A 27,739-nucleotide genomic window follows, 5' to 3' on the forward strand; every position below is an offset into this window, starting at 1 on the left:
GAGAAGAAGAAGAAGAAGAAGAAGAAGAAGAAGAGAGAGAGAAAAAGAGAGAGAGAAGAAAAAGAGCTCTGCTATATTCCCTGCGCTCCCTATTGCAATCATCAATATAGATTAGGTACTGTTCAGTTGACCCAGCAAGTGAGAATCTCTTGTCGTTCATAGGCACTGATAACAACTCAAGCACTTCTGCACCATGTCGGTAATGGCGAGCTGCTTTGGGCACAAGCAAATGGCTCAGATGCAGCATCATACGCGTTGGCGAGATTGCCTGGCTCTGACTCCTTGCGATCAAGGGAATTTGTCACATCTGTTCATGGGATTGTAATGAAGGAGACAGAACAACCTGTGATTCAGTCATGACACAAGCTCCCACTGAACTTTTGCTTCGTGTCCTGCTTTAGAACCTATTTTCGTAGACATTTGAATTCTCCGGTGAGCTCACCTGTGTGTCATCAAGATCTGTTGGACAACACACAATGGCGTGGCCATGTTCCTTGCCATCGCAGGGAACCTTGACAGCTATCGGGCCATGTGCTGACAATGACAGACCTACAGACCAGGTTACCCGTCAAGATTACATTATTCAAATTCGTGCCGGCTATCCATATTGCTATTGCGCACTTTGTTTGATAGGTTCATGGCAAACCATATCGTTGGAGGCGAGGTATCTCCCAGACATGGGGGCTTTGTTGGCGACCACGCAGCCAGTCCACTTTCACCCAGTTCCTTTTGTGCATGGAAATTAGACATCAAATTGCAAGCATTACTGGACAAAGATGAATGATATCTTTGATGCATACCGAAATCTTTTGAACTTGATGCAATCCTATATAAAGGTGGTGGTTAGTTGCAGTTGTTTGCTACTTTCATCGAAGTACATACATACTCTTGTAGGTACAACCTCAATCATACCCACAACGAGAAAAGCAGATGAAATCACAGTGGCAGGACTTTGATGGGAACATTATGCTATATATTCGAGACATACTGTTCGTGATTGACTCAAAACTGAATGTCTCAGGTTTTGTACATAATTTTACCTCGTCGGTCCGGCGCCGCGACTTTTCCTTAGTTATCTGCCGTCCTTGAGGTCCTCAAGGTGCCCGTCCAGCCTTGGAGTCATCAAAAGTAGGGACACTGCAAGTACCTAGGCCTTGGTGACGTATGTGTAGTGTCGGGTTGGTCAAAGTCGTTCTTTCCTTGCCCTCATCTTGGGTTGAAGGAAAACAACAGCCAAAGCCTCCCGGTCTTCTAGTCCGAGGCCAAACACAATCACACATCACAAAACAACATCATACAGTTCAAACATCATCCTCACGATATTCGTACACGTCTATCACCCACCCATGTATGACGAATCATTTGCTATTCATCTGCAACACCATGGAGAAAATTCCTAGTACAGAGGGCGCCTTGTCTGCCCCAGGCAGACGCCACTACCAATACTCTACCTTGACTGATGCACCAGTCAACATCAATCAAATGGGAAACCCTGTCTGGCTAAACAAGGCTACATTCCGTCAGCTCGCAGAAGGCGCCCTGAACAACGGTACAACGACTCTGCCCACCGTGTTCACCCAAGAAATGATGGCACTCCAACACAGAATGTTCAATGGCCTTGTAGCTTTCCACGACATGGCTTTCAATTCTTCGATGCCTTTACCCGACGACATTGTCAGGACTAATATTCATCATCTCCCACTGCTTCCTCCTGCCGCCGCCGCCATCACCGCCTCTGTACCTCACCCACGTCCTCCGCGGCGTCGTCGTCGTCGTCGTCTTCGTGCCGCTGCTCCTGTATATGATCCTTTAGCGTCCCCGGGTCCTGTAGAAACAGGAATTCCAGGAGTTCTGGGAAGAAGAGGCAGCTTTGCTACATTTCATGAAGAACCTGGAAGAAGAGGCAGCTTTGCTAGAATTTATCAAGAACATGGGGATTTGCCCAAGCTAAAGCATAAGGATTCGGTGAAATCTTCGGCCAAAGACAAAGCTGATGTCGAATGTTCAGTCTGTTTCGAAGAGACTAAACTCGTTACGTTGGAATGTGGCCACGGCTACTGCCAGCGATGTTTTATCAGAGCATTCGAAGTGGCGGTGAAAGACGAATCTAGATTCCCTCCAAGATGCTGCAGCACGCCTATACCGTTGAAGGGAAACGAATCGTTGATCAGTGTTGAACTAGCACAGGCTTATCGTCGAAAAGAAGTCGAGCACAGCACTCTTGATCGAACGTATTGCCATAATCCCCGTTGCTCCCAATTCACCTTCCCACAGAATTCGGGTCACTGTGATTTTTGTGACGAGGACACGTGCGTCGCGTGTAAAGGGGCAGCACACAAAGGCGATTGTCCAAAGGATGAGGAAATGGAACAGATTTTGGAAATAGGCAGGGTAATGAACTGGGTGCGCTGCCCGGATTGTCGGATCATGATTGAGCGGACTTGGGGATGCCCGGAAATGAAGTGAGTCTGCATACCCTGTCCATGACCATTGAAATGTTTTGTTAATTTCTTGCAGGTGTCGGTGCGGGTGTAATTTCTATTATTATTGCCTCCTACATCCAACTTTGTGCGTTTGCGAGAGTCCTAGGTGGGTAATTCGAGAAAGTCCCGAGACAGTAAATGGCTTCTATATAGGCAGGGACACAACCAGGATTGGCAGTAGTGGCAGGGGCTCGATCTTCGGCGACGCTCCGAGCAAAACCTAACAATTCAATCCAAACAACTGGACCGGCAAAGGCGGCAGCAGCAGCAGGAACAATACCTCCCCGACAACTCATCAAACAACCAGAAAAGTGGGAGGAATATCACGCCCCAATCAATCGGTCTACTGAAAGTCTCAGGTGCGACCATGTGTGAATTCGATTTGACGGATTAAGCCGGTGTACTCAGTGCAATGATGGATATCCAAAAAGTTGCTTTCGATTGCGTCTATTTTTCTTTTCCTCCTTATGAGATAGCTGCTCAAATAAACTCGAAACGGTCGGGTTTCTTGGCCTCTTTGTCTTGAAACGGGAGAATATAGATATCAGCAGGGCAATGAAGGACACGCCACGTCTAACCTGGCGATGATCAGTATTCAAACACGGATGATATTTGTTGACATACGATTAACTAATGCGCCATTTGTACGAAACATGTCCATCTTCTCTACTAGGCAAGCTTTTATTCAAAGCGCTTGCATACCCTTCTTTGGCCAGCCAGTCCGACCACAATTAGCCGAGCTCCTTCGAAATTCGGAATTGGCCAAAGGACCACGAAACATTTGTCCTATCAACCTCACCACTTGTCAAGACTCATCTCCTAATTGATCTATCAGGTCTCAAGCACCAATTAATCGGCTCACTACCCGCCCCTGACTCACTCACCTTCCTCAGCCCTTTGGAACATGGCCATAATCTGTCAATTGCAACCAGCAATAAAGACTCGCCACTTCCAACGCCCAAAGCACCTTGTACCTGTCGCGCTTCCGTCACTGCCAAAAAGAACGGCCACTACACGGTTCTAGCACTAGTAGGCACATTTGAGCGGGCACAGTTGCAAGCTGTCGAGGGCCAATAACGACCCACAAGGATCATGATGTTGAGGTGGAAGGGATGTTTTGTTCCAAAGCAACTGGGTAGCTCTGTCGAAAATGCCATCTCTTTGTTTTGATTCAAGACCGGACCAACGGCGGCTAGTGGACAAATACAGACCAAACCAAAACAACACACACAACTCACTCAGCTATCAGGTCTTCTGGCTCAGTTATCACGATACTCATTCTTCACACTCTTGGCAGAATTAAGTGAACAAATACTACTGGCTATTCATTACTGTCATTATCGATGGAAAATCCAATCCAATCCAAAATGTTGTTCAGCTTCTTTTGGGCAATCATCATGACCGCAGCCGCGCTACTCATAATCCCGAAATATCTCGACTCTCGCATCGAGCAAGATATGGTTGCCATTCACGGCAAGACACGTGAGCTCCAGACCAAGCTTGACAATGTCCAACGCCAACTAGACCTATTGCAAGTAGCACGCTTGAAGGTCATGGAAGCAAATCTAGCCCGGCTTCAGAAATGGTTCGAACTTTTACAGAGAAAATCGGAAGAGGAGGAGTCAAATGGAGCCTCCTCGGATTCATAGGAAGAAGGAATTATGGTGTCTCCACCTTCGGAAGATGAGGGAACTCAACTCAACACAACTCGACGTAAAGGGGCTAAGGAAAGCTCGAAGAAATCATGGGCAAAAACTTGCCAGAGTCATTAGGTGCATTTGTTATACTGTGAGTGCTAAAGACAAGACCCCCTCGATCCAGACAGCTGACCCATTCTCGACAGATTCGTGTAAATAGATTGACCTTTCCTAGACCTGTGGTTCTCAATATGCATAGATGGTAGTTTGCCGCGACCAATAAAGGGGATACTGGTTCCAAAAGCGATGTTTTCACAGAGGCAGAGGGAGAGAGACGGAGACTCGGAGTATGTTTCGGGCATTTTTAGTTTACCGATAATGCCCGTCTCGATGATACAAAATACCACAAGCGTTTTCAACAAAAAGGAATCGATCGGCGACTATAACTATTCAGAATTTGACCATGTGATTAATCGAGATAGGCCGAAGGGTTGACGTCGGTTGATCTCTCGAGACTTGGCTGCTGAATATCTTAACCCAATCTAGTTCCGGGGCTGCTGGTGTGGAGAGCACTGATGATACCAATAATGTAAGGGTATATGCAGGCCGCTCTATAGGACTTGCTCATCAAGTAGGAGCTCGCGAAGGATGTCGCTAATTCTGATTGGTGGCGATTGTCTGGTGTTCAAGTATGCCAAGTGTGACGAAAAAGAAGCACACAGTCAACTTGTGCTATAACGCGAGACGCACCTCATTAAACGTGGAATATCGTCATGCTCCAAACCGTCTCCACCACAACTTAATTTGGGATGCCTGACATGCAAGTCTTACCATGTAGTAGCCACAAGACTATAGCTTGGGCCCCTTGGCCGTTATACAGCAACATGCTGTTTTCAGCCAGCCACCACATGCGTATCTGGACGCACCCCTACGGATTCAGTTCTCCGCAGATATCGAAAACAAGGCATACAAATGCCGAGGAGTGCCCATAGCAGGGGCTGAGACATTGAACAGGGGGGCATATATGCTATAGTGGCTACCCCGAAGCGCAGGGAATCTATCAGTGACCAATCGCCGTCGATCTATACTGCGTTAAACGCGCTCGCCATCGCATATATAGAATGCTGTGCAACCAACATTTTGGGAACCACCACATTGGCAAAGTTAGAGAGCATCACCACCCCCAAAACTTGGATTTGGATATCCAGGGAGCGGGGAAGATCGAAAAGGATGCTGGCATGGTGCCCAATTTTTGGTTTCGTTTGGCATGATAATGCGAGAGCAGAGGAGCAAGCCCATTACATTGAATCTGTCGACTCGCGATGGTGGGTAGGGACCGATCGGAAACCTTATTATACTGGCCTATATTCACCCGCCGCTAGATAAGTAGCCCAGCTTTGCCATCACTCTCGCATACAGATACCGTCATCTATCTCGAACCCAACAAGAGTTCAGTTGGTTTGTGATTAAATCTAGTTTATAATCTTGTCAAAATGACGACAAATCCAGTCTTGTTGGCCGCCGGCAGCATCGTCGCGTGGTACGTGATATCGAGCCTCTGGACCTGGTATCGGCTCCGACATATCCCCGGCCCCAAGCTCGGCGCCTTTTCGTACCTCTGGGTGGCGTGGAAGGTGGCGCGCGGGCGCGGCATGGACTATGAGCACCTGTCCAAGTACGGCCCCGTGGTGCGCGTCGGGCCAAACTACGTGGTAATCGACGACCCCAACGACCTCCGCCGCCTCAATGGCAACCGGACCCAGGACGCCCGCCGCGATGACTGGTACTCGGCCACCAAGATGGAGCCGGACCACAACATGCTCCTCAGCGTGCTCGACGCCAAGTCGCACGACTCCCTCAAGGCGCGGGTCTCGTTTGGCTACAGCGGCCGTGACAATATCGACTTTGATGTTGCCGTCAATGACCAGATGACGCATTTTATTGACGTCCTGCGGCATAGATTCGTGTCCCGGCCCGGCGGCAGCAGCGCTGGCAGTGACCAGGTCAAGGCCCTCGACTTTGCCCAGTTCATCCGGTACTTTACCCTCGACACCATTACCAAGATTGCCTTTGGCCAGGCGTTTGGCTTCATGGATCACGACGGAGATCTCTACGGCTACACTGACGAGGTCGAAAGGCTGCTCGGCGTGCTGGCCCTTGCCGGTGATGTGCCCCTGTTGCGTCATATCTTTACGACTCCCGTCCTGGCACAATGGTTTGCTGCCAGACCTACGGCTTCAAATGGCGTGGGCAAACTTCTCGGGTAAGCAAATCAGGCATCCAAGAGCATACGCCCCCTGGTTTTGTTTTCTCGACCTTGCTAACAGGGGGAAAAAAATTCAAGAATTGCCCATGAGATTATAGATAATCGCATGGCAAAAAAGGACGCGGAGGCGCCCGATATGATTGTATGACCCAAACACGCACACAAACTTTTGGCATCATTCAAAACTTACTGAATAACACTGCAGGGATCGTTCATGAAACATGGAATGGATATTCGAGAAATCAAAAATGAGACCATGCTCCAAATCCTTGCTGGGTCGGACACGACAGCCACGGCTATTCGTTCCACAATGTGTAAGTATTCCCAGTCATGATGTCGAAAGCCTCCTACGGAAACGCGACGTTGGTGGTGCTAATCATTTAATGATGCAGTGTACTTGATGACCAGTCCGAGGGTATACCAACGGTTGAAGAATGAAATCAAACAAGCCGTTGCTTCTGGCGTCTCGAAACCCATCAGTGTCGATCAGGCTAAACAGTTGCCATATCTCCAGGTCAGTCTCCTCCAGTGTTGCACTACAAGCGTCGTTCACGAAAGACTCACATGTGCAAAATCTCTTTTCCTGTCAGGCTGTCATCTTTGAAGGTCTCCGCATGCGGCCCCCAACTACCTATGGCTTCTACAAGATCATGCCCGGCAGTGGCGAATATATACAAGACAAGTTCATTCCGGGCGGCACGTGAGTAAAACTTTTCCCCTATTTTGCTTACCCACGAATCATTTATTCAAGGGGAAAAAAAGATGGCTCATGTTGACTTTTTTTCGTGGCAAATGAATACAGTGCGGTAGGGTGGAATATGCCGTCGCTCATGCGCCGGGAGGATTTATTTGGACCCGACACACAGCTCTTCCGTCCGGAGCGCTTCCTCGAATGCACCGAGGAGCAGCGAGCCGAGATGATACGGAACGTCGAGCTCTGCTTTGGCTACGGCCGCTGGATGTGTGCCGGCAAGATTCTGGCCCTGGTCGAGCTGAACAAGATGTATTTCGAGGTACGTTGCAAACCCCTCTGATCAGACCGAGTCTACTACGTCGGGATTCTCTCAGTCGCTTCTCTCCAAGACATGCTGACGCCGTGGTCGTTTCTCTAGCTGTTGCGAGAATTCGAATGGCAAATTGTTTACCCAGGAAATGCCTGGAGTGAGAAAGCCTACACTGTATATTCGCAGCGGGATATGTGGGTTTCAGTCACAGAGGCAGAAGCCGCATGATCATCAAAGGAGAAGCAGAGTACCGGATGAACAAACGATAATTCTTGGAGAATGCTTGACAAGGTCTGAAAAGCATGTTATTCAATACTGCTGTTTATTTCTCTAATTTCAGGGACATGCCTGAACCACTAGTTGGAATAGATCTTTCTCCAAACGGCTGGCAAAGGGCTTTCTGGCTAAATGTTGCCCTGTCTGAAGCGAGTGATCCCAAGATATTCTCCATCATTGGTAATGAAATATGTTTCAATCGGAGGATTGGTAGATGTTATGAATGAGTTGAGTAGATATGAAGTAGTCAAATCGCCGTACTTGAAGATCTGATAAATGTGAGGGTAATTTCTATGACTCATGTTTGCCCGCAACTACCACCATGCGGTCTATAACAACCGTTGAGGCCCCATAGTACAATACAACTAATTTAGCTCTAGGGAAACTCTAGGAAACTCACCAAATGACCCGCTTCAAAAGACTATAGACGGCCAAAGTGGATGATGTTTTCAGTCTAAAATGATGACTATATGATTATAATAGAGCTACACTTTTGTGACGCCGGGAGAACAGATCCCCATATAGGTACACATACAAGACAGGGAATGATTACTTTCGTGCCCCCTTACCATAGCACTCCTGGAACACATCAGCCAACTTTTGAAACTTGATGCCGTCAAAGTACTTGTTGTTCTCGGGCAAGACCTCGCTGCCGTCGCCAAAGACCTCATTCAGCTCGGCAATCATTATGTCCATAAAGTTGCCGCCCTTTCTCGCCTGCTCGGCCCGGGCCCTCAGCTCCTCGAGCCCGACATGAGTCCTCGCGAGCTTGGCTCCCAGCGCGGCCTCGAGCTGGTCCGCCGCCTCGTCCCACGTCAGGCGGTCGCCGCTGATGTAGCTGTACTCTTCCCACCCGCCCGCCGGCACCTTGAGCAGCGCCACCAAGCACCGCGCCACATCGCGCGCCGCCGTAAAGCTAATCTTGTCCTTTTTGCCATTGCCAGGGATGAGAGCCGTCTTCTTGTCCGCGTCCAGGGGGATGATCTCGGCCTCGAGATCCGGAAACCCGCTCTTGTCGCCGCGGGGGCGAAAGAAATCCATGAGGACGCCGTTGCTAATCAGGGTGTACTCGATGCCGCGGGCGGGACAAAAGGCGCGGACATAGTTGCGAAAGTGCGGCTTGTCGCGCTCGCACGAGAGCGCCGACCGCGGGAAGCCCGCCACGTTGTTGGCGTACTCGGCCGGCACGAAGCGGCGCAGGTTGACGCGCGGCGAGACGGCCGCCGTCAGCAGGTTCCGGTGCGCGAGCGCCCCTAGCGAGGACCCCTCCTTGGAGTCGTCAAAGTCGACGATAAAGGAGAGCAGTGTGTCGATGCCTTCCAGTGCTGCAATCAACTGAGAGGGGTACCTGTAGTCCACGACCTAGAGGCGGAGAAAGGAGGAGCCATTAGCCAATCTTGTTGGACGGCTCTTGATACAGCCTAGTAAGCTGCTGGTGATGTATTATTACCTTGACATTGGCCCCCTTTGCTTCAAGATCAGGCTTTGGAGAGCGAGACAAGACAGTGACATTGAATTCCTTACTCTCTAGCAGAGCATTTACAACATGTCTTCCTAGAAATGAAGAATGTAGTTAGAAAAGCTGTACATGACGAGATTGCCTGCTGTAGAGAATATTCTCGAACGTACCCAGGCCACCGGCACCAGCGATGGCAACATTCTTGGACATGGTGTTGCAATTTTTTTTTGTATCGAGGTAGTATATTTATTAAAATTTCAGTAAGTCGAGGTTCACAAGTCTTTTTGCGAGTCTTCTGTGTGACATGAGAAAGTGACGGTGAGAGAGAAAAGGGGGTGTCTTTATGGTTGGGCTGATTTGACACTAACGGGCATCAGCGCCAGTCATCCCACGCGAATGCACGACACGAAACCACGTGATGTCAAACTTCAGGCCATCACCAGGCAGCGCAAAGGCCATCAGTTGGGTCCCTTCTTGGCCTTGTCACTCAGGGCAGCCATGATGGCTGAGATCGAGATCCATTCTATTATATATGTTCACAGCCACGTCACACCCAAAGATGCAGAATAGACACCCCGGTGTAATGCATCATGTCACGGCTCAGTTATCATTAGAGGGGAAAAAAAAAAAGAGTGAGCTTTCAATTCATTGATCGATTCCATTCCTTGGATCTATACTGCCTACTGCTTTGATTTGCAGGATACAGAACATCGTGCTGGAAATAAAGAAAAAGAGAAACGAAAAGAGAAACAGATCCATTACTTTTGCCAGCCTTGTTTATGCATATAATGCATATATGAGCCCAGGATCCAATATGCGGAACACCTTTGCAGCCTGCAGCCCCCAGCTTTCGGCAAGCAGATGTCCATGATGGCTCCCCGAGAGACATTCGCAGCCCATTCCCTATTGTTGCTGCGTGTAGTCGATACAATTCTGTACAATGCGGCTTGCCGAAATTGCAAGCCCTCCCATAAATTCATAGAACAAGTCAATCATGCCAGTCCTGTGCTTTCGAATCTGGGTTATATAGTATATAAGCGTGGGCCGGGTGTCGAGCGGTGAGAGAGCGCTCATGGCACCTTGAACACAGGTGTGGGTAGGTGTGATGCCCATTTTTGATCTGCTAAGCGGAGAAGGAGCACATGGCTCCAGTGCCACGTAGCAGAGCACATGATGTTGTGCTGTGGATGGCCTCTCACACCTCCCACTCCTCCTCAACATCGTCATCGTCTGCAGTCTCCTCGGGAGCCAAAGCAGCAAATGATGAGTGGCTGCTGAGAGCAGGCTTTGACTTGCTTCCGTTCACAGCGGTCTTGGCTGCTGGTGCAGAGGCTTGGATTGGTGTTGCCGAGGTGGCAGGTTCTGGGGCAAATTCCTGGGTCTTCTTGCCCTTCTTGCTCTTCTTGGTGGTGACCTCGTTCCAGGCAGAGGAATCTTCCATAACCTGGGCAATCTGGTCCTCCTCAGAGGGAAGAGACGACATCCAAGACTCGGATCGCTCCTTGTTACCTGCAACAGCAGCCTTGGGGGTCGAGGTGGACACGGGAGTCGCGGCCGACTGCTCGAAAGTGTCAAGGAGCTGCACGGGGGCAGACGAATCGCCGTTGGCCTTGGCGGTCCAGGCATTTTCCTTGTTGGCCACAAAGGACGAACCATCCTTGGCGGGTCTGCCCTCGGCGATGCGGGCTCGGCGTCTCTGAGCCTCCTCAAGCTTCTTGCGCTCAACCTCATCTTGCTCACGCTCCGACTTCTTACGTTCGGCCTTGAGGCGGTTCTGTCTCTGCTTCTTTGTCTCGACGGGGGCAGGGGCCGCCTTGGTCTTCTTTGCCGACGACTGAGGAGCCTTGTCGGTGTCGGTTAGTCGCAGGACGGAAGGTCCAGGAGACGAAGCCTCCAACATGTCGGATACACCAGTGCTGTCGACGGGTGCGGCAATGGGGGAAGCGGCAGACGAAAGATCATCATCGGCGTCTCCAGCTGCTGATGAAGGAGGGCTAGCGGCAGGGGCATCATCGGTCTCCTGTGCTCGGGACTGCTTGACAGACTTTTGTCTCTTCTTCTCGGTCTTGCCGGATACGAATTGATGACCAGTCTTGAGCTTGGAGAATGACTGGGCAAAGTCCTGGTTGGCCTTGGCCTCGTCGCGCTTGGCAGCTGCCTCGGCGACAGGGTCGTATTCGACAGCTGCGGTGGCGGTCTCGGGGCGAGACGGTGCTGGCTTGGACTTTGGCTTCAATGCCTTGTCGGCCTTCTTCTTCATGGCGGCGGTCGCGGATGCCACATCATTGCCCAGGTCTTGCTTTGCTTGTGTGACGGTTTTGGCCACGACATTCTTCTTCTTGGGGTCGTTGTGGATTCGCCAGTAGATGGCACCACTAAGGCCAACCAGCAGAATCCAGCTGGCGACAGTCTTGACGAGGCTGTGATCCGACGATGTGGCCTCCATATTGACGGTTTCGCGCGTTGAACGAGGACAATTGGGAGGGTTACGTGGCGCAATGCTCGCGGCACTGAGAAGATGGGGGAATGGACGGTGTCGGACCGATCCGAGCTAGCACTGCTGGGGGGGTGGTTGTCTGTCCAGAAGCTGTCGTGTTGGCAGTTGTGGTTTGTGAACCTCTGTGAGCAGGCAGGTAGGTACGGTCCGAGTTGTCTTTGACCAGCTTTCCTTGCGGGATGGATACACAAGCTGGAGAAAGGTATGAATGGAGGACGGGCCACAAAGGTAATAAGATGGAAAGTCGGCGACCGAGGGAGGTGTCAGTGTGTAAAGGGGAAGCTTCAGAGAGTTGTCCAGGGAAAGAACCCCAATTTAGAGCAGTTGTGGGGATGTGGGTTGGAGCAGCAGGCAGGTCGAGACTCTGACCAGCTTGCGCTTCTGGTCTTGGATGCGTAGTGCGGATCTAAAAAGAAGCACTATCGGGAATAGTTGGTAAAGACGGCAGACAAGTTTCATGCCCTTTCTTGTGATATGTTGGGCAAAAATTTGAGAAGGAATTGATCATGCAGTGGGAGAAAGAAAAAAAGATGATGATGAACAAGGTACAAGAATGAAGAGAGACGTTGAAATGAAAGAGGACAAATAAGTTCAAATGGTTTATTGCAGAGAGATGACAAAGTTCGCAGTTTCAATTGGCGATAGTCTTGGGGTCTACGTGTGGAAGAAGGACGAGCAGCTTTCCAGAAAGTCTTGGCGCTGCATTAAATTGGACAGACGATTGAACAGGTGGCCATTGGGGGAGACCGGAGCTGTTCAATCCGCCGGGGAAGTTTCTTAGTGGCCATACCTGCACATAGATGTCCCCCGATACAGGCGACCCTGTTCACCTAACCTGTAGGTAAGTCAAGGTCAAGGTAGTGTTGCAGTGAGCGCTGGAGGTGAGTGGCAGCAGCAATAGCAGCACCACCAATCCAGCACCAGACAGGGGGGTGACCCGACACCGTCAAGGTTACAGCTGAGCTCCAAAAAAAGAGGAGAAATCAAAAGTCTCCATACATTGCACGTCAGTTGCTAGGGTAAAAGTTATTACCGCAGACAACCCCCATCGTAGGTGATAATAATTGGCGTAGTCTTATAACTCCATGACGACTTTTTTTTTTTTTTTTCCATATTCCGTCTCGTCTGCTTATACACCATCCCATTAGTTGATACAAACAGATGATTAATAAAGTTTGGCTGAACTGGACGAATGCTGCTGAAGAACTCTTAAAAGCTGGCAAGCATGTATCTCTAAAGGGTAGGTGGTGCATCACCATATTACAATGTCAGCTAAAGAACAACCATGAGCTTCGGGAATATGAAATGGAAGATTACACATGCAATAGAATGCTCGGTAGACGCTGCCGGTTCCCACGCTAGCTGCCATGATCTGCATCCAATTCGTGGGTGCGACCTCCGATTTATCCCTCCGGAACTGGAAATCTGATCAATTGGCAGAAAGGCAAAAAGGGCATTATTGATTCAAGGTACAAAGGCTTCCTGTACCTGGAATATATCCGCTGAGCAGTGATTCCACCAAAGTCTACACAACCATACGAGAAGACGTGTGTATGTACATTAATATTCAGACGCAGCCGGACTATGCACAAGCAGGCGTTGTCGTATCATATTGGGTTAGGATGGCAGCGCTCGAAACACGCCGAGCCATTCAATATAATTGAATGTTGAACGCAGGGCATCTTGAAGAACAGGCGCAATCTCGAGTTGGGACCTTTATGCGACAATATCCACGTCAGCTCGCAGGAGCTTGATACTGAAGTAAATGGCTGAGCCAAGTGACGGAGAAAAGGCTCCAATATAGTGCTCAAGTGGAATAAAGCCCTTCAAAAGACCTTTTGACGATGTTGACATGTGGAATACAGCTTGTTATATCAGGATGAACGGGTGAATTGCAACATTACTTCCCTATAACCCCAATCGACCCCCGGAAAGTGAGGGGTAGATCGGGGCCGGCCGCTCTGGCAGAAAAGTCGAGTCTGTCGACCGGCGGCGACAGACATCATATTTCGTATTTGAAGCTGTATATTGAATCATATCCATGAGATATTACTGATGGCAAAACATCCTTGGAAGAAGATAAAAAATCCAAGACACCAGGTAGCACCCTGAGAAGATTAAGCGCGGCTTCCATTTTGCTGCAAGCATTTGACTTGGTCGTATTCCGCTGGTCGCCGGTGGACACACATTATTGGGTCTTGCGCTTATCAACTAGCTTTCCCCTCCTACCTAGACGCCGATTTTCATCATATCGAGGTTGTTGGGACCTCGGAGCTGCCTTTTGAATTCATAATAAGACTGGGAGGAAGCCCGTCTTCAAATTTGTGTGAAACGCTTCATCTCAAATCTTTTCAACTATCCATATATATATACACACACAATAGGAAAAGGAGGGATATTAAACATGGCGCCAAAGAGCAGAGTCATCTTCGACACTGATCCAGGTATGCAGGCACCCGCCCGCCATTTCAAAGCACCTTAGGTCACTAACACGCCATGATCAAAAGGTGTCGATGACATGCTGGCCATGTTGCTGGCCTTGGCATCGTCGCCCGAAGAAATCGAGCTGCTCATGATCTCGGTGACGTACGGCAACGTTCCGCTCAAGAGCTGCCTCAAGAATGTCGTCTCCATGTTCCACGTCCTGGACAAGGAGTTGGAATGGCGTCGATCTCAAGGCAAGCCTGAAGGTTTTGCCTCGCTGAGAGCGTACAAGCCTGTCGTGGCCATCGGCCCCGAGCATGCCTTGGAGGAGGAAATCTTGATGGAGGATGGCTTTCGTGAGTCCGACATGTGACAGAGCACCCAGTCACGGGTGGTTGGAGACTAATTGCACGCTACAATAAACAGATGGATCTGATGGACTTCACGGAGTCCACGAGGCGGTAAGTTACCAGATTGTAACCAAGTTACGAGTTCATAAACTGATCGATGACCCAGCATCCTCACTTGAATCCAGATGAGACTTGGAAATCTCTGTTCGAGGATGGCGTGCCTACGCCGGCGCAGGACCCTGCATACTACTCCTACTTTACGCCTTCCAAGGTGCCAGCTCACAAGGAGATGCTACGGATACTAAAGGAAGAGCCCGCAAACACCATTACCATCTGCGCCGTCGGTCCCATGACCAACCTGGCCATGGCTGCTGCCGAGGACCCGGAAACCTTTCTGCGCGCCAAGGAGGTATGCGTCATGGGCGGTGCCATTGAGGTGCCCGGCAACATCACCCCGGTGGCCGAGTTCAACACGTACGCCGACGCCATCGCCACGGCCCGCGTCTTTGCTCTGACGTCGGCCGTCCCTTCGTCGACCATGCCCGTCGTCCCTCAGACCATTGCCAAACTGCCGCCTTACCCAGAGAACCTGTCGCGGCGCCTCAAGATCCTTCTCTTCCCTCTCGACATTACCACGCCGCATCTCTTGAATCGCAACTTTTTCTTTGACTCGGTTACACCCCACGTCAAGGAGGGCAGCCCTCTGGCCATGTGGATCAACACCATCATGGGTGGCGTGTTTCGTCAGATTGAGAAAAACTATGGCGATGACGAGGAGCCCGGACTATCGCTGCATGACCCCCTGACGATCTGGTACAACATTACGCGCGACCATCCGGCGTGGAAGCTGGCCAGGAGCGAGCCCGAGGACATACGCATCGAGACGTCGGGCCAGTGGACTCACGGCATGCATGTCTCGGACTCGCGTGGTCGTAAGAGGGCTCCTGGGGCCGGATCTGCCATTGGCGTCACTGCCGACGGGCAGGGAGCCGTAGACGTGGCCGTCGACGAGATTCCCGGTGACGACTTTGGCTGGCTGAGCGCAAAGAGAGGAAACAGAATTCACAGATGGGCCGAGAGTCCCGGCTTCGACAAGTTTGCGCCAGATTTGATGCACCGCCTGTTCAGCTGAGGAGATGGATCATATATCAGTAGAAGATAGCATAGAAAACCATTTCTTTTATTCTTCATTTTGCTCATGTCTGCATTCCTCGCATACATATCTTTGTGAGCTGCAAGACTTGTTGGTATCATCAGGGCAATGCGTACCCTATTCAAATGCCCGAGAAAAAGATCTCCAGATCTATAACATTTAGATCGCCCTGAACGCCATAATATGCAAATGTGCCATGCACCACGCCCACATGGCTCGTCCTCTACGAGAATGAAACCGGCCGTGTCGAGCCAGGTGTCCTGGACTCTGTGGCGCCTCTTATCCTACATTACTCTATTTGGCAAAGAGCATGTTTCCAATCACTGACGTTGCCAAATGTCTAGCTGTGTTTCGTCGTGCCAATGGTTGCGCCTCGTACTTTCGACCAGTCGATCTCGTTCTCAATGGATTCATCCACTAGGCCCACGAGGCAGACATTGTCACCTCTGACAATGTACAGGCCCAACGGCACCGTCTCGGAGTCTTCAGGGTCATCGGGGGTACGGATCACGCGCTCCAGAGTATTGGACAGGACCTGCATGAAAAAAGAATCCAGGTGTCAGTTGTTTTTTCAAGTTTATCCCAAGCTTGTCCAAAGGGAAAATGCAGAAGAAGACTTACCAGGTTAGTCAGCTGGTCGAAGCTCTCGAGCTTGCCGACAAGCATGCGCGAATCAAGGGTCAGCACCACAACCTTCTCTACCCAGCTGTCAGAATCCCAAGATGTAAGCTCAAGATACGCGAGGTCCTTTTGACATGACATCCCGCCGGGTGTAATAGCAAAAAGAAGCTGCACTTACTCTCGATGTAGTTTCCGAGGTTCGACATGATTGCGACACCACGGTGAGGAGCAGCACAGGAGAACGAGTGAAGGGTTGCTGAGATTTATTTTTCGCAATTAATTATCGCATGGGCCAAGGGTGGGAGGGAGGAATCGACTGAGACAAAGACGCGCCGCGGGGTTGTGAACCAGGACTGCTGCAATTGATTTTCTCCAAATAAGTTGATAGCTCGAGGCTGTAGGTATCAAGCTTGAGATGTCGGGTTTACGTAGGTGGGCTTTGTAGAGGTACCTCTCCAGCTGTGCAAACGTGGATAGGTACAATAACCAGCATAATGGAGCCAATCATGAAATCAGATCCACTCCCGCCGTTGGCTTGCGCCGGATTAAATTGGAACCGGCGCTCAGGCAGGCAGTGACTTTGAGCAAGGTCAGGTAAGGTCCCTGGCTTGCCTTGGCGGTTGACTTGTATTGTGTACGGAATAGACAACCTCAACCCATCCTTTCAAGCATTGACCACACCTTAAGGCTTACAGGTACAAACAGATGAGAGTACGGAATACGAACAGTGCATTGGACTTCTGCTGATCCCCATGTGATAGCAAGCGCACGATATAAGACGATCCATTTTCATCGCCACGCAAAGCTTACGAGGGGCATCACGAGGTGATCCGGGAAATGTCAATGCACAAGATGGCGCAGGCAAATAAGCGTTCATCAAGGCAAGAGGCAATGCAACGAATGAGCCTCTCAAAGTGAGCTGCTTGATTACAAGTCAGTAATCACAATGCTATTTCTAACTCTTTTCTCTCCTCAATCAGACGGGTATCTGACATTTTCTCGCTGTATGCACTGCATGAACTCATCCTCTCAGGAGCCGTCATTTCGTGCCAATGTATTCACATCATCTGCAGGAAGTTATGTGCGCATAATGAACAACTTCTTTGTCTGTCGGCCACCTCGTATGCACTGGCATCATTGGTAGACTGTTTAGTAACGCATGCAACATGCAATCCTCCCGTCCTCCCGTTCCTATCAATGGATCTTGGTCGTAGCTAAACCGACTTTCATCATCTCTTTTCGGTAGTCCGGCCGGAATTCCGTGTTCCTTGCATTGAACAAAGAATCCAACAGGTTGTGCCAGTCATTGCGCATTATAGGTTCCATGTTGACAGAACACGAAAGAGGCGACTGCTATTTGCCAATCAACCGCCGATCTGTTGGTCCCCTATTGAAACAATGCAGGGGTAGACGAGTTGGTCGTTTCATCCACCCCAAAGCGTAGGTCAAATGCCCAGAGGATTGGCTCCTGTCAATTCTCCTTAGCGGCTGCCCACCCCACAAAGGGCCTAAAGCCGTCTAGCTAGTCAGCGCCCCCCACCCAAGAGGCCTCAAGACCATTAACACCTGCTCCTTGACGACACCTTACATGCCATCGAGAGCTGCTGATCACGAGTAATTCCTCTCAGGGGCTTCTCTTTTGCCGTCCTAAGGTTAAGGATTGTGATAAATAAAACAAAGTCTTCCAAGAAATTTCTTCTCCGCCTTTCAACAGAGCTTCTTGTATGCTTTTGGGCCGTGCCTCCACAGGATAGCAACTGCTGATAACCTGCCTCATTCATTATACTACATACGTCTTCACTGCCACTTTCACTCATTTTCTTCTGCCCCAGCAAATAGACTCAGCCAGTCTGCCGGTCATTCCTTCGTCTCCAGTCCATACAAAGACTCGAGATAATCAAGAAAGTTTATTCATAGACGTCAGCTTCCAAGGACCCATCAGCCTCGTACAGCGTAAGAACCGACAAGACTTGATTCCTCATTGACAACTAGCATCGCTAACATTGGCAAAAGGAATCTTTGTCATACCGACAACAAAGAAGCAATACTTGGCATTGCTATAAAACATAACAATAAATCCCAAGGTTATTTGCAGCCTTGTATATTATTGCTTGCTTATTTGGAACGGAGCAAAAAATCAATCACGTTCACTCTCAACAACTTTGAATCGCAGCATCGTTTGATACGATCTCGACTGAACAAGAAATATCTACACATATCACCACATAATCGGCAAATCCTTGGGGGTTTCTCCAAACAAAAGCACATATTTTCGACAAGTAAATCAAAATGAAGTACTCTCAAATCGCAACTTCACTCCTCCTCGCCGGCAGCGCCCTGGCCGCACCCTCGGCCAAGGTCGTGGCACCGCGCTCCAGCAGCGCCGCGGACCTGATCCTCGCCATTGCGCCCGACTCGGCGAGCTGCGACAGCTCCAACGACGAGTGCCGGACCAATGTGCAGGCGGCGCCTCTCCTCATTGACGCCTTTGACAAGTACGACATTCGCACCACGGCCGAGATTGCCGGCATCCTGTCCCTCATGGCCTACGAGTCGGTCAACTTTGCCTACAAGCGCAACAAGTCCCCCGGCCGCCCCGGCCAGGGCACGGCCAATATGCAAATGTTTGACTACAATGTCAAGTACGCCGCCACCCTCTCGGACCTGACGACGCAGGTCGCCGCCCTCGGCACCATCACCACCGACGACGGCAAGAACCAGCTGCTGGACCTGGTCGTTGATGACCAGTACAACTTTGGCTCGGGCCCTTGGTTCTACTCGACCCAGTGCACCGATGCCCAGCGCACGGCTCTGCAAAAGGGCGACGACGATGGCTTTGCGCAGTACATGGCTTGTGTCGGCGTCACGGTTACGGATGATCGCAATGCCTACTGGACCCGCGCCAAGACGGCGTTTGGTCTCTAAAGAACAGAAAAAGTGGCTTTCCATGAGAGAAGTATTGAAGATATTTCCTCGCTCCTTATGGACGGATAGTCTAATGAGCATGTGAGGCGTTTGTACTCTGCGTTTGGCGTTTTCTGGATTTCGTTGTTCATGAACAATTTGGAAGGGATAGGGCCAGGGCCTATTATAGATACCCAAAAACAACGAATGAATTGACATTTTGCAAATAATAGCAACATTTTCTTGATCATGTGACAATTTGAGTGAAGCGGTGTACACACTGATTTCTATAACCAGTGGCAGGTTTCATCACAACTGAATTACTTTAGCAGCCCACGTATTCGACACTGTTTTATTGATCATGGATGATATGGCTGATAATGTACTATCAAAGCGTTGACTAACTAAACACCAAACATGTCCTCCAACTCGACCTCAGCTTTGCCAGGTATTGGACACCTGGGCAGTAGCGCAGCTCGACGGCACCGTATAAGTGTGGTTGGGATCAGCCTCCCAGGTGACGGTGCCGCTGCTGGCGACGTTGATAAACTTGTACGAAAAGGCCGTGCCCGGCGGCAGGTTGATGGTGACGGTCCACACGGGCTTGGCGGCTGTGTACGATGCCGCGCTCAGCGCAATGGCCTTGGTCGTGTCCCAGCTGCCGAGGGCTGCGATGGATCCCACGCTGGTGCCCGGGTTAGGGTTACTTTGGCCAAGAAGGGGGGTTTTGATGGAGTTTGCTTGTATAGGAAGGGGTAACGGGAAGGTAGAGCAGATTGTGTTTTTGGGAATCAATATGCATGGCTAAGGAGAAAATTGCAAATAGGCTATACGTACATTTTAATCGTTTGTCCAACTTGAGTCGTTACCGTCTCGGTAAAGCTTACTGGCACCGTTGAACAAGCGGTTGAGGCTGTGTTTGCACACCGAGTCAGCTTCGTATATCTTGACATGGCCGAGTAAAATCAGATGAACTTACTTCCTGTCGGCGCGGTCGTTGTCTTTGTCGCACTGGTTGTCGTTGTTCCACCTGCGAGACTGATTAAGGCGTCAATTCAAAGGAGATTTATTCTTTTTTTTCTTTCTGTCATCCGCGCTCGAAAATTCGAGTCATGAATGACAAATTACTCAGGCAATCAGAGAAGAGATTGAACTTACCAGAGCTACTGCCGCACAAACCCCAAGAAGTTGGGACCAGAATGGCAGGGAGAGGTCCGACGGTGAGCGTGAGGCTACCACTGCTGTCGGCCGTGTACGAGGTGCCGGCGACGGCATCGCAGACGGCCTGGCTGGCGGTAAAGCCGGGCACGGTGGCCGACGAGCTGGAGCCCGCGTTGGTAAAGACGCCAATCACGTCGGCCTTTTTCATGGCAATGACGTGCGAGTCCGAGTACGTTGGGTACGCCTGGTACGCCAGGTAGGTGCTCGATTCCTTGGCGACAGCCGTGTTGCGCACCTTGTTGATGGTCGTGATCCACTTGTACAGGTCCGAGTTTGTGTTGTACCCCGATGTCCAAAGAGCCTCGCGGTTGTTGGGATCGGCACCGCCCGAGTACTGCTGCTCTTGGCCGTAGTAGATGATGGGGATACCTGGACAGAGCAGGTTTTAGTGGCTGAGGATCGAGACTCAGTGGGTTGTGGTTTACTTACCATCATTGAGAATCGTGAAAGCAATGGCCTACGTAAATAAAAGGTCACGTGTTGATCACAAAGTATGGTCCCGTTATGCTTACATTCTTGATCAAGTTCTATCACGACATGTTAGCTCAGTCAGAAAATCAGTAATAGAGAGAGGGTCGTACAGTGTTGCTTGTCAACGATGCGAACCGGACTTGGTCGTGATTCTCCATAAAGGTACCGAGGGTGTTTGTTTTCACTGCCAAAAATCAGTACCAGAACAGTCGGTTATACCTTGTCGTGAACATACTTGAGCCCTTGAGAGTATTGATACCGTTGACCAGGTCACTGATTGAACCCGAGGTCGACTGGAACGCGCGTGTAATCCAGTAGTACCTACCAGGGAGGATTAATAAACATAATCTAGGTAAAGGTCTGACAAGACTCACAAAGGATAGTTTTCCAAGCCATCAATGTAGTTGAGCCAGTCTGGAAAGACGCTGGGGTCACCGTTGTAGACCTCGCCCATGTTGTAAACGCCCGAGGCATCGACCCAGCCGGGCCAGAAGGATTTCTCAACGTGCTTGGTGCTGTCCATGCGCAGGCCGTCGATGCCGTACTTGGAGATGAGGGGCGTGATCCACGCGTTCCAGGTGCTGCGAATGTCGTCGTCCTCGGTGCGGAGGTCGGGCAGGCTGGGCGCCCCCGTCACCTCCCAGCACTGCTCAATCGACGTCTCGGAGTTGTAGTCAATGTCGCAGGGCGTGTGGTACTCGCTCTGCTGGTTAAAGGGTGTGTAGATGCTGTAGTCGACACTGCTGCCCGCGTTGGGCGAGCCCATGTGGTTGGTCACCACGTCGACCATGAGGTACTTTAAGTCATGTTAGAACGGCATATATTCTAGAATCATCGCTCAACATACCATTCCACGGTCGTGCAGAGCATCTGATAGAGCAATCAGATCATCAGATGTACCAAAGTTGGAGTTTACGGTTGTAATGTCCTGGGCCCAGTATCCATGGTATGACGTTCTATAAATTCAGGCTTAGCTTGATCATCATATTTTGCAGCATCAGTGAGTGAGGAAGTCATACCCTCCAGAGCCCTCGAGAATGTTTGTGACAATGGGCGAGATCCAAATCTAGATGCCTTGTCAGAATATGTTTCAACTGGTATTCTCGCACCTATTTGGCTTACCGCTGTAAATCCCATGCCCTGGATATAGTCCAGGTGGTTGATGATGCCCTGCCATGTTCCACCACAATACTGGCTCAAGTTGCAGCCGGCAGTCGTGGAGCCATCGGTGCGCGCAAAGCGATCAGTGACGATCTGGTATATGGACTGCGATTCCCACTGAGCAGCAGTCAGGGCCTGGACGGCCGAGGCCCATAGGGCAGAGAGAGCAACGTCCGATCTCATGATTGTGGAGAGAAGTTGGGAGGTGTTCAATATCTGTCAAAACGAGGAAAGGGATCGTCCCAGTCGAATGGGAGAGAGTATATAACTTTCTGGAATCTGCGAGCGCTCGGGACCGACCTGCTGCTGGTGAGACATCCAGGTCCACAGAAGGAAGAGGCTCGTGGAATATAGCGTCTGTATATAGTAGTCAGGACTATCCTTCAATCACGGGTAGCGTAGCGGAGCCGCTCGGCAGCATTCCCTTTGGATTGCAGCTTGAATCCTTGCCATGAAGATTCCCTTTTGTTTTCACAAGGGTTGTGGGGTATTGAAGAATGAAAGGGCCATTGGCTGTAACCTTTACGGTGCAAGAGAGTCCAATGAGAGCTCACTGAAGTGCGCACTTGGGGGTGGGCACAACATGAAAGGAGGCATTAACCTGCCCAAGCCTGTCGCCGAACTGGTCTTGGCCCGAACGTGTCACGGCGACCTGGTTTCTCTCATTTCTTCCGCGCGCCCAAATCCCATGAACGAACCATAGGATAAATCAGATGGAATAATAGGGTATCACGAGCCACCAGGGGAATGGCCCCTCATGCAAAACTCTCAAGTTGATTGATGGGCTTCCCTTATTACAAGGTTCGGGCCTCTCCCTCTCCGGACTAGGTGCTACCCACAAGCAAAGACAAGAGTCTGCCCAGTAACCTCGATTTGGCAGCTGAGCCCATTACCATGCCCCATGTTTTTTGCCATGCCATGCTTATGCCAGGCACGCTTTTCATGATTCCCCGCTCTGCATCTGTCTCTTTTGGCACTCCCCACAAAACTCCGCCATGTCCATCCTCCGTCCCCGACTCGATATTGCCCATAATTGGGATTCCCGACGGCCGCTTCTGCGCCATCGTGACCCCGAAAGGAGAGAGAAAAGGACCGAATTGGCAACGTAGCGCTTGGGTGCAACATCTCTAGCAGCGTTACATTGTGTGGGGGAGGCTTTTCGCTTTCCGCAAGTCACTATTCCCAGAATGCATCAAGTTTGGGGGCAGATTGGACACAGAACTACACAAAACCAAGAGCAAGGCCATCAGCCAACTAACCTAGCTGTCAATGCCAGATTTCCCCAGAAATACAACTCAAGATGCAGCCATGTGGATCACGTCCAAAAGAGCTACCATGACGTCGATCCGGCCGTCTTTTGATTTAGGAAATTTGATCAGTCGATTGTCAATTGTGTTTTTTTTTCTTCCATGTCTGGGATAGATAGCTTGGAAGATCGGGTGACTTGCTTTTCATTGTTGACATGTGATCACAGGCTCAAAAAGCACAAAAGCAAGAGATCTGCATTCTAACAGTTTTGATATATTCAAACAAACGCAAAAGGTTTTCATCATTTTCATGTTCTCTAGCATTACCGAGTAGTATATAACATATAAGGATAATCTCTTTTTGACTGGCTATTCATGCTGCATGAAATCCTGACACATCACCTTCAGTTCGAATCCTCCGTGGTTACTTGACTAGATCTCCATACTATACTATAGTAGATACGAAAGCGACCAAGAGCAGATCTTTCAGGGATTCTCCTCACGAGCCGTGATAATCCCCGGTAAGGTAGCAAGTCTGGCTCAAAAGACACACACACACCCCATTACTCCGCAGCGCGAATTGCTTTTCTCTACGAAATCGGAGTACGTCCCGCCCAGCTTTCGGCAAGACAGCCCACATTAGGGCCCGTCCAGAGTGTCATTGGGCAGCGTGACAACAAACGCAATAGCGCGTGGCATCCTGGTCCCGCTGTGTACTTGCTTGCGCCGAAAATAGCTTCAATGGACAGAGTTTCTCCGCGAGTCTCGTTGTTTGGTTGCCCGTGGGGCACAAACATATAGGCCCGATTAAACGGCCGCTCGCACCGTTCATGTTGTTCGTGATGTGTCTCAACATGCTTAAACGCTGACAGTACCTACCTGGAATCGTGGACTAAACGGTAGAGCCTCGGCGCTTGGTGATTTTGACTTGTCAAAAAGAGTCACATCGAGCAAGAGATTCGTCATCGAGCTCCGCCATTGCTTGGCTAGTCGACTGATAATGACCCGAGTTGCTTGCTGAGCTCTCTGCGCTGCGCCTCATGGTGTTGACGTTCGGTCCGACTTGATGAGTTGTTGATGTTCTGCAAACCTGCTTTCCCATCTAAAGAATTCATGAGACATGGAAATATTACGGATTCCACAACATTCACCTACGGCCGTCGATATCAAGACTCGAGATCGACTAGCAGAGAAGAGTGGTTATATTGATCCCGCCGTGATCAAGACAAAGTACCCCAGACCATGTAGGTCATTCGCATGTGGTCCCAAACATTCCATCAATCAGCTATAAACCTATTTTGTAGATTGAAGGGCAACACTACCTATGCATCCGCATTGTGTTTTTGCACTTTTGGTACACTCTCCCCCCGACAAACCCTCACCGGTTACGGATTCGACTTGTTCGTTCCTGGTGTGCTCATATTCATGAAAGAAAACGAGCTGTCCGTAGACGCGTCCTGGGGAGACTGTTGCTTCCCTTCGGGAAAGAAACCAAAAGATGTCTCCTCTCCAAAATTAGCGTTCTGGGTATAGTTCTCAAAGGCAGCCTATACAAGAAATCAGTCAATATCCATGTTTGCTTAGGCACGAATGGATCCTACATACCCAATCAAAGTTCTGATCTAGCGGCATGTCACTAGAGTTTCCGAGATTATTAAACATGGAGAATGGAGATGCAAGATTGTTGGCTCCACCAGAAAAGTCTGTCTGAAAGACGTTGGGGCTAAATCCAGAGCCCATATCTCTCATTCCCAGGTCCAAGGGAGGGTAGGTGGAACCGCCGGGAGACTGATAGTTCGGCGTTAATCCGGACGACATCATGCCTAGAGTCATGGCTGCAGAATGTTCAGGCTGCATGTCGGTCGATCCAAAGTTCCCAAACAGGTTCTCCTGCTTCGTGGGATCCAGGTTCATGGTTGTTGGGACAGCATTCGGGTTCTTGATTCTCTCGAGCATGATGTCGAGAATGTTGGCAGCCTTGTACGCCTCGACCGAGTCCTGTGTGAGGGACTTCCAGATGTCCCTTACACTTTCCAGAGCACTCATCATTTCGGTTCGTTGTTCCAGAGTCCAGAAGAAAGCTGCTTGAGAGTCCTGCCTTTCGCCCGAAGTCCGAGCAATATTGTCGTGGTGGAGGTCAAGTGCAATCAACATGGTTGGCAGGAGAGTGTCCTTGGACGTAGATTGAACATACCACCTCATGGTACGTAGCCGGCCAGTCGGCTGGCATTCCCGGTTGATGGTACGCAGGTGAGCCAAGGTCTCCAGGGATGCCTCGACAGCACTGCGCCGTGAATGAGCATACCGGGGATTTTGCCTCGCCCTAATCATATGTTTCCTGTGCAGCATGCACATGATCTTCAGATAGAGAAGGTTGATGTTGAAGCGCGCAATCAGTAATGTTACTGGATCATGCGATCCTTCAAGTGGGTGCATCTTTAGGTGTGGTGGCAGCTCGTCTAGAATCTCCCGCAGCCTCCTGTCATGGCCAAGGATGTCATCATATGTCGCTTGCCTACCGACACGTGTCACTGTCTGTAGGATATTACCAAACTCGTTGCAGAGACTGGTTTTGGCAATCATATAGGCAATCGGAGTTGGTTCCGTGATTGGCCTCGAAGGAGGTAGGACCTTGGTGTCGGGGCCAAATTCTTCATCAAAAATGTTGTGTGGCAACTTTGTGTCAGTGTCATGCTCATATATCATGGTTGGCAAAGAGACCTAGATATTGTTAGCATACCAAGTCTTTGGCTGCTTTCAATCGAAATGTCATTCTCACCTGGTATGAGAACATGATATCAGACATGCGAATAAGAGCCCATGTTCTCCGCCTCATTTCCTGTTGGAAAACTCGGTTAGCAAAGTCCTTGCCCTTCCTCATACAGGGGATTCATTCAGCTTACTCCCCGGAATGGTGTGACAGACGGGAACCATTCAGAGTCGCGGTGATAGCCCATTCGCATGGCTATCCGCGTGATCATTGATGTGATCAGCCAAAGTGAGAGATCCGCATCCCATCTCGAGGACCACTCTCCAAACAAATACAGGATCATTGTCTCCACCGTGTACTCGACTGGCTTAGTATAATCAGCGACAACGAGACACTGCACAGTGCGCAGCCGGTATTCGGCAGCCAGCTCCAGCGCCCTCCCTTTCCATTCCGGCGGCTCGTCTCCCACTTTGTGATAACTCAACATGGCCAAACATAGCATCGAGTATACCAAGCCAACCCACATGATGGATGACTTGGTGGGATCTTGCCAATGATTCCTCAATTGCTGCTGAAATGAGGGACCGTGAATAATACTAACGGCGGTATCGAGCGAGTTGAAATAGCGTGATACCAACGTGGTAATGGCCGATTTCGATGGCAGCTCTGCCCGCAGCTCCGTTTCCGTTGTTGGCGGTGCCGAAAGCAGGAATATGGGCGAGTCCCGCGCGGTAGCTGGTTTTGAAGACATGACTCTTTCATAACTTCTTTCCAAATCCTTTTTATGGGAAGTGAAGAAGCTCTTGACTTCGGATATGTCTGCAAGCAGCGTCGCCCAATGCTCCTGTCCCATGTACATGGACTTGCCCTTGTCGGCATCCACTTTGAGTACACCGAGGGAGTTGGCCAGGTTATCTTCAACATCACTGTCGCCTTCTGGCTCATCTTTCATACTGTTCTCGTCTCTCTCGTTTCTGGAACTGCTAGTGTCAGCCACGGAAGCACGCGGGTCGCCTGATACAGATGTTGGTGCAGTGGCTGCAGCCGCCGCCGCCGCAACGGCCGACGATGTATCAATGTTGGCGCCGCCATGCATCAAACTCAGAACCAATCCTTCAAGACGATCGATGCGATTTTGCATATCATCGGGCGTGGCATTGGACGCTTCGCCTGTATTGTTTTTCCTTCGAACCGATGGACTGGCATATGTACAAGCTTGCGTGTCACCGCGCTTGACGCAGTTATCACAGTATGGGGACCCTCTATTACACTTCAGCCTTTTGGGGTGCGTTAGCCATGTGTCTTATTGATGTTCCGTACTGAGAACCTACTTTCTGGTCCTGCATGGCAGACAGCTCAGAGGCACGCGGTTCCGGCGCCTGACCACACGAAATTGCTCCTCTGGTGAGTGCCCCGACGATGAGGTAGCCGCAGAAGGTGGTGTCGGCGTCATGTTGAAAGTTGGCCAGTATTTCTAGCACAAAGTTCTGCTTATTTTGCTTGTTCAGATTGGTGCCGGTTGCACCCAATGGACTGCGCTCTGTCCGTTTCCACCAAAGAAGGCTGGCGGTAAGGTGTTTGATCTCAACAGTCCCTGAACCACTGCCTCGTCCTTCACAACGAGCGATGTGCAGATCTAACCGTAGTGGGGAGCTGCGCAGGCGACGCGATCGATCAGAATCGTTATCTCTGATCTTCCTGTTTGATCCCCGTCAGGCGATGTTGGCTGTGAGTAGCAAATGAACTGCGCTTTGCTTTCCAATTCCCGTCGAAGCCCGTGCGAATCAATGTCCCCGATCGTGAATCGCGCTCACGACGGCACCTTTTGAAGTAATCGTGACCTACTTGGGGGGAC

General features: G+C 50.3%; 10 protein-coding genes across 10 annotated transcripts; 5 read left to right on the plus strand and 5 right to left on the minus strand.

The window, feature by feature from the left end:
• Nucleotides 1-1,383: 1,383 nt before the first annotated feature.
• Nucleotides 1,384-1,951, plus strand: PFICI_00520 (uncharacterized protein; the record flags this gene model as incomplete). Its single annotated transcript, XM_007829101.1, has 2 exons — nucleotides 1,384-1,797; nucleotides 1,847-1,951. The coding sequence occupies 2 exons, from the start codon at nucleotides 1,384-1,386 to the stop codon at nucleotides 1,949-1,951; spliced, it is 519 nt and encodes a 172-aa protein (XP_007827292.1).
• A 1,899-nt stretch (nucleotides 1,952-3,850) lies between these two features.
• PFICI_00521 (uncharacterized protein) lies at nucleotides 3,851-4,132 on the plus strand (the record flags this gene model as incomplete). The annotated part of the gene is made up of 1 exon (XM_007829102.1): nucleotides 3,851-4,132. One exon carries the CDS (start codon nucleotides 3,851-3,853, stop codon nucleotides 4,130-4,132), a length of 282 nt encoding a protein of 93 aa, XP_007827293.1.
• Nucleotides 4,133-5,613: 1,481 nt separating this feature from the next.
• PFICI_00522 (uncharacterized protein) lies at nucleotides 5,614-7,618 on the plus strand (the record flags this gene model as incomplete). Its single annotated transcript, XM_007829103.1, has 7 exons — nucleotides 5,614-6,383; nucleotides 6,465-6,528; nucleotides 6,592-6,700; nucleotides 6,779-6,900; nucleotides 6,977-7,086; nucleotides 7,189-7,399; nucleotides 7,499-7,618. 7 exons carry the CDS (start codon nucleotides 5,614-5,616, stop codon nucleotides 7,616-7,618), a joined length of 1,506 nt encoding a protein of 501 aa, XP_007827294.1.
• Nucleotides 7,619-8,215: 597 nt separating this feature from the next.
• On the minus strand, nucleotides 8,216-9,335 carry PFICI_00523 (uncharacterized protein; the record flags this gene model as incomplete). The annotated part of the gene is made up of 3 exons (XM_007829104.1): nucleotides 8,216-9,028; nucleotides 9,117-9,220; nucleotides 9,296-9,335. 3 exons carry the CDS (start codon nucleotides 9,333-9,335, stop codon nucleotides 8,216-8,218), a joined length of 957 nt encoding a protein of 318 aa, XP_007827295.1.
• A 985-nt stretch (nucleotides 9,336-10,320) lies between these two features.
• On the minus strand, nucleotides 10,321-11,571 carry PFICI_00524 (uncharacterized protein; the record flags this gene model as incomplete). Its single annotated transcript, XM_007829105.1, has 1 exon — nucleotides 10,321-11,571. One exon carries the CDS (start codon nucleotides 11,569-11,571, stop codon nucleotides 10,321-10,323), a length of 1,251 nt encoding a protein of 416 aa, XP_007827296.1.
• Nucleotides 11,572-14,026: 2,455 nt separating this feature from the next.
• Nucleotides 14,027-15,528, plus strand: PFICI_00525 (uncharacterized protein; the record flags this gene model as incomplete). Its single annotated transcript, XM_007829106.1, has 4 exons — nucleotides 14,027-14,066; nucleotides 14,130-14,402; nucleotides 14,473-14,507; nucleotides 14,563-15,528. The coding sequence occupies 4 exons, from the start codon at nucleotides 14,027-14,029 to the stop codon at nucleotides 15,526-15,528; spliced, it is 1,314 nt and encodes a 437-aa protein (XP_007827297.1).
• Nucleotides 15,529-15,889: 361 nt separating this feature from the next.
• PFICI_00526 (U6 snRNA-associated Sm-like protein LSm8) lies at nucleotides 15,890-16,376 on the minus strand (the record flags this gene model as incomplete). Its single annotated transcript, XM_007829107.1, has 3 exons — nucleotides 15,890-16,084; nucleotides 16,171-16,247; nucleotides 16,349-16,376. 3 exons carry the CDS (start codon nucleotides 16,374-16,376, stop codon nucleotides 15,890-15,892), a joined length of 300 nt encoding a protein of 99 aa, XP_007827298.1.
• A 2,083-nt stretch (nucleotides 16,377-18,459) lies between these two features.
• On the plus strand, nucleotides 18,460-19,095 carry PFICI_00527 (uncharacterized protein; the record flags this gene model as incomplete). Its single annotated transcript, XM_007829108.1, has 1 exon — nucleotides 18,460-19,095. One exon carries the CDS (start codon nucleotides 18,460-18,462, stop codon nucleotides 19,093-19,095), a length of 636 nt encoding a protein of 211 aa, XP_007827299.1.
• Nucleotides 19,096-19,509: 414 nt separating this feature from the next.
• Nucleotides 19,510-22,110, minus strand: PFICI_00528 (uncharacterized protein; the record flags this gene model as incomplete). The annotated part of the gene is made up of 12 exons (XM_007829109.1): nucleotides 19,510-19,759; nucleotides 19,912-19,987; nucleotides 20,054-20,104; nucleotides 20,233-20,664; nucleotides 20,725-20,752; nucleotides 20,808-20,822; nucleotides 20,877-20,950; nucleotides 21,002-21,087; nucleotides 21,141-21,562; nucleotides 21,614-21,722; nucleotides 21,786-21,832; nucleotides 21,889-22,110. 12 exons carry the CDS (start codon nucleotides 22,108-22,110, stop codon nucleotides 19,510-19,512), a joined length of 1,812 nt encoding a protein of 603 aa, XP_007827300.1.
• Nucleotides 22,111-24,559: 2,449 nt separating this feature from the next.
• Nucleotides 24,560-27,337, minus strand: PFICI_00529 (uncharacterized protein; the record flags this gene model as incomplete). Its single annotated transcript, XM_007829110.1, has 5 exons — nucleotides 24,560-24,721; nucleotides 24,780-25,895; nucleotides 25,954-26,013; nucleotides 26,078-27,161; nucleotides 27,216-27,337. The coding sequence occupies 5 exons, from the start codon at nucleotides 27,335-27,337 to the stop codon at nucleotides 24,560-24,562; spliced, it is 2,544 nt and encodes an 847-aa protein (XP_007827301.1).
• Nucleotides 27,338-27,739: the final 402 nt, after the last annotated feature.

The sequence above is a fragment of the Pestalotiopsis fici genome, assembly GCF_000516985.1.
Source record: "Pestalotiopsis fici W106-1 unplaced genomic scaffold PFICI_Scf_1, whole genome shotgun sequence".
Lineage (NCBI taxonomy): Eukaryota > Fungi > Ascomycota > Sordariomycetes > Amphisphaeriales > Sporocadaceae > Pestalotiopsis > Pestalotiopsis fici.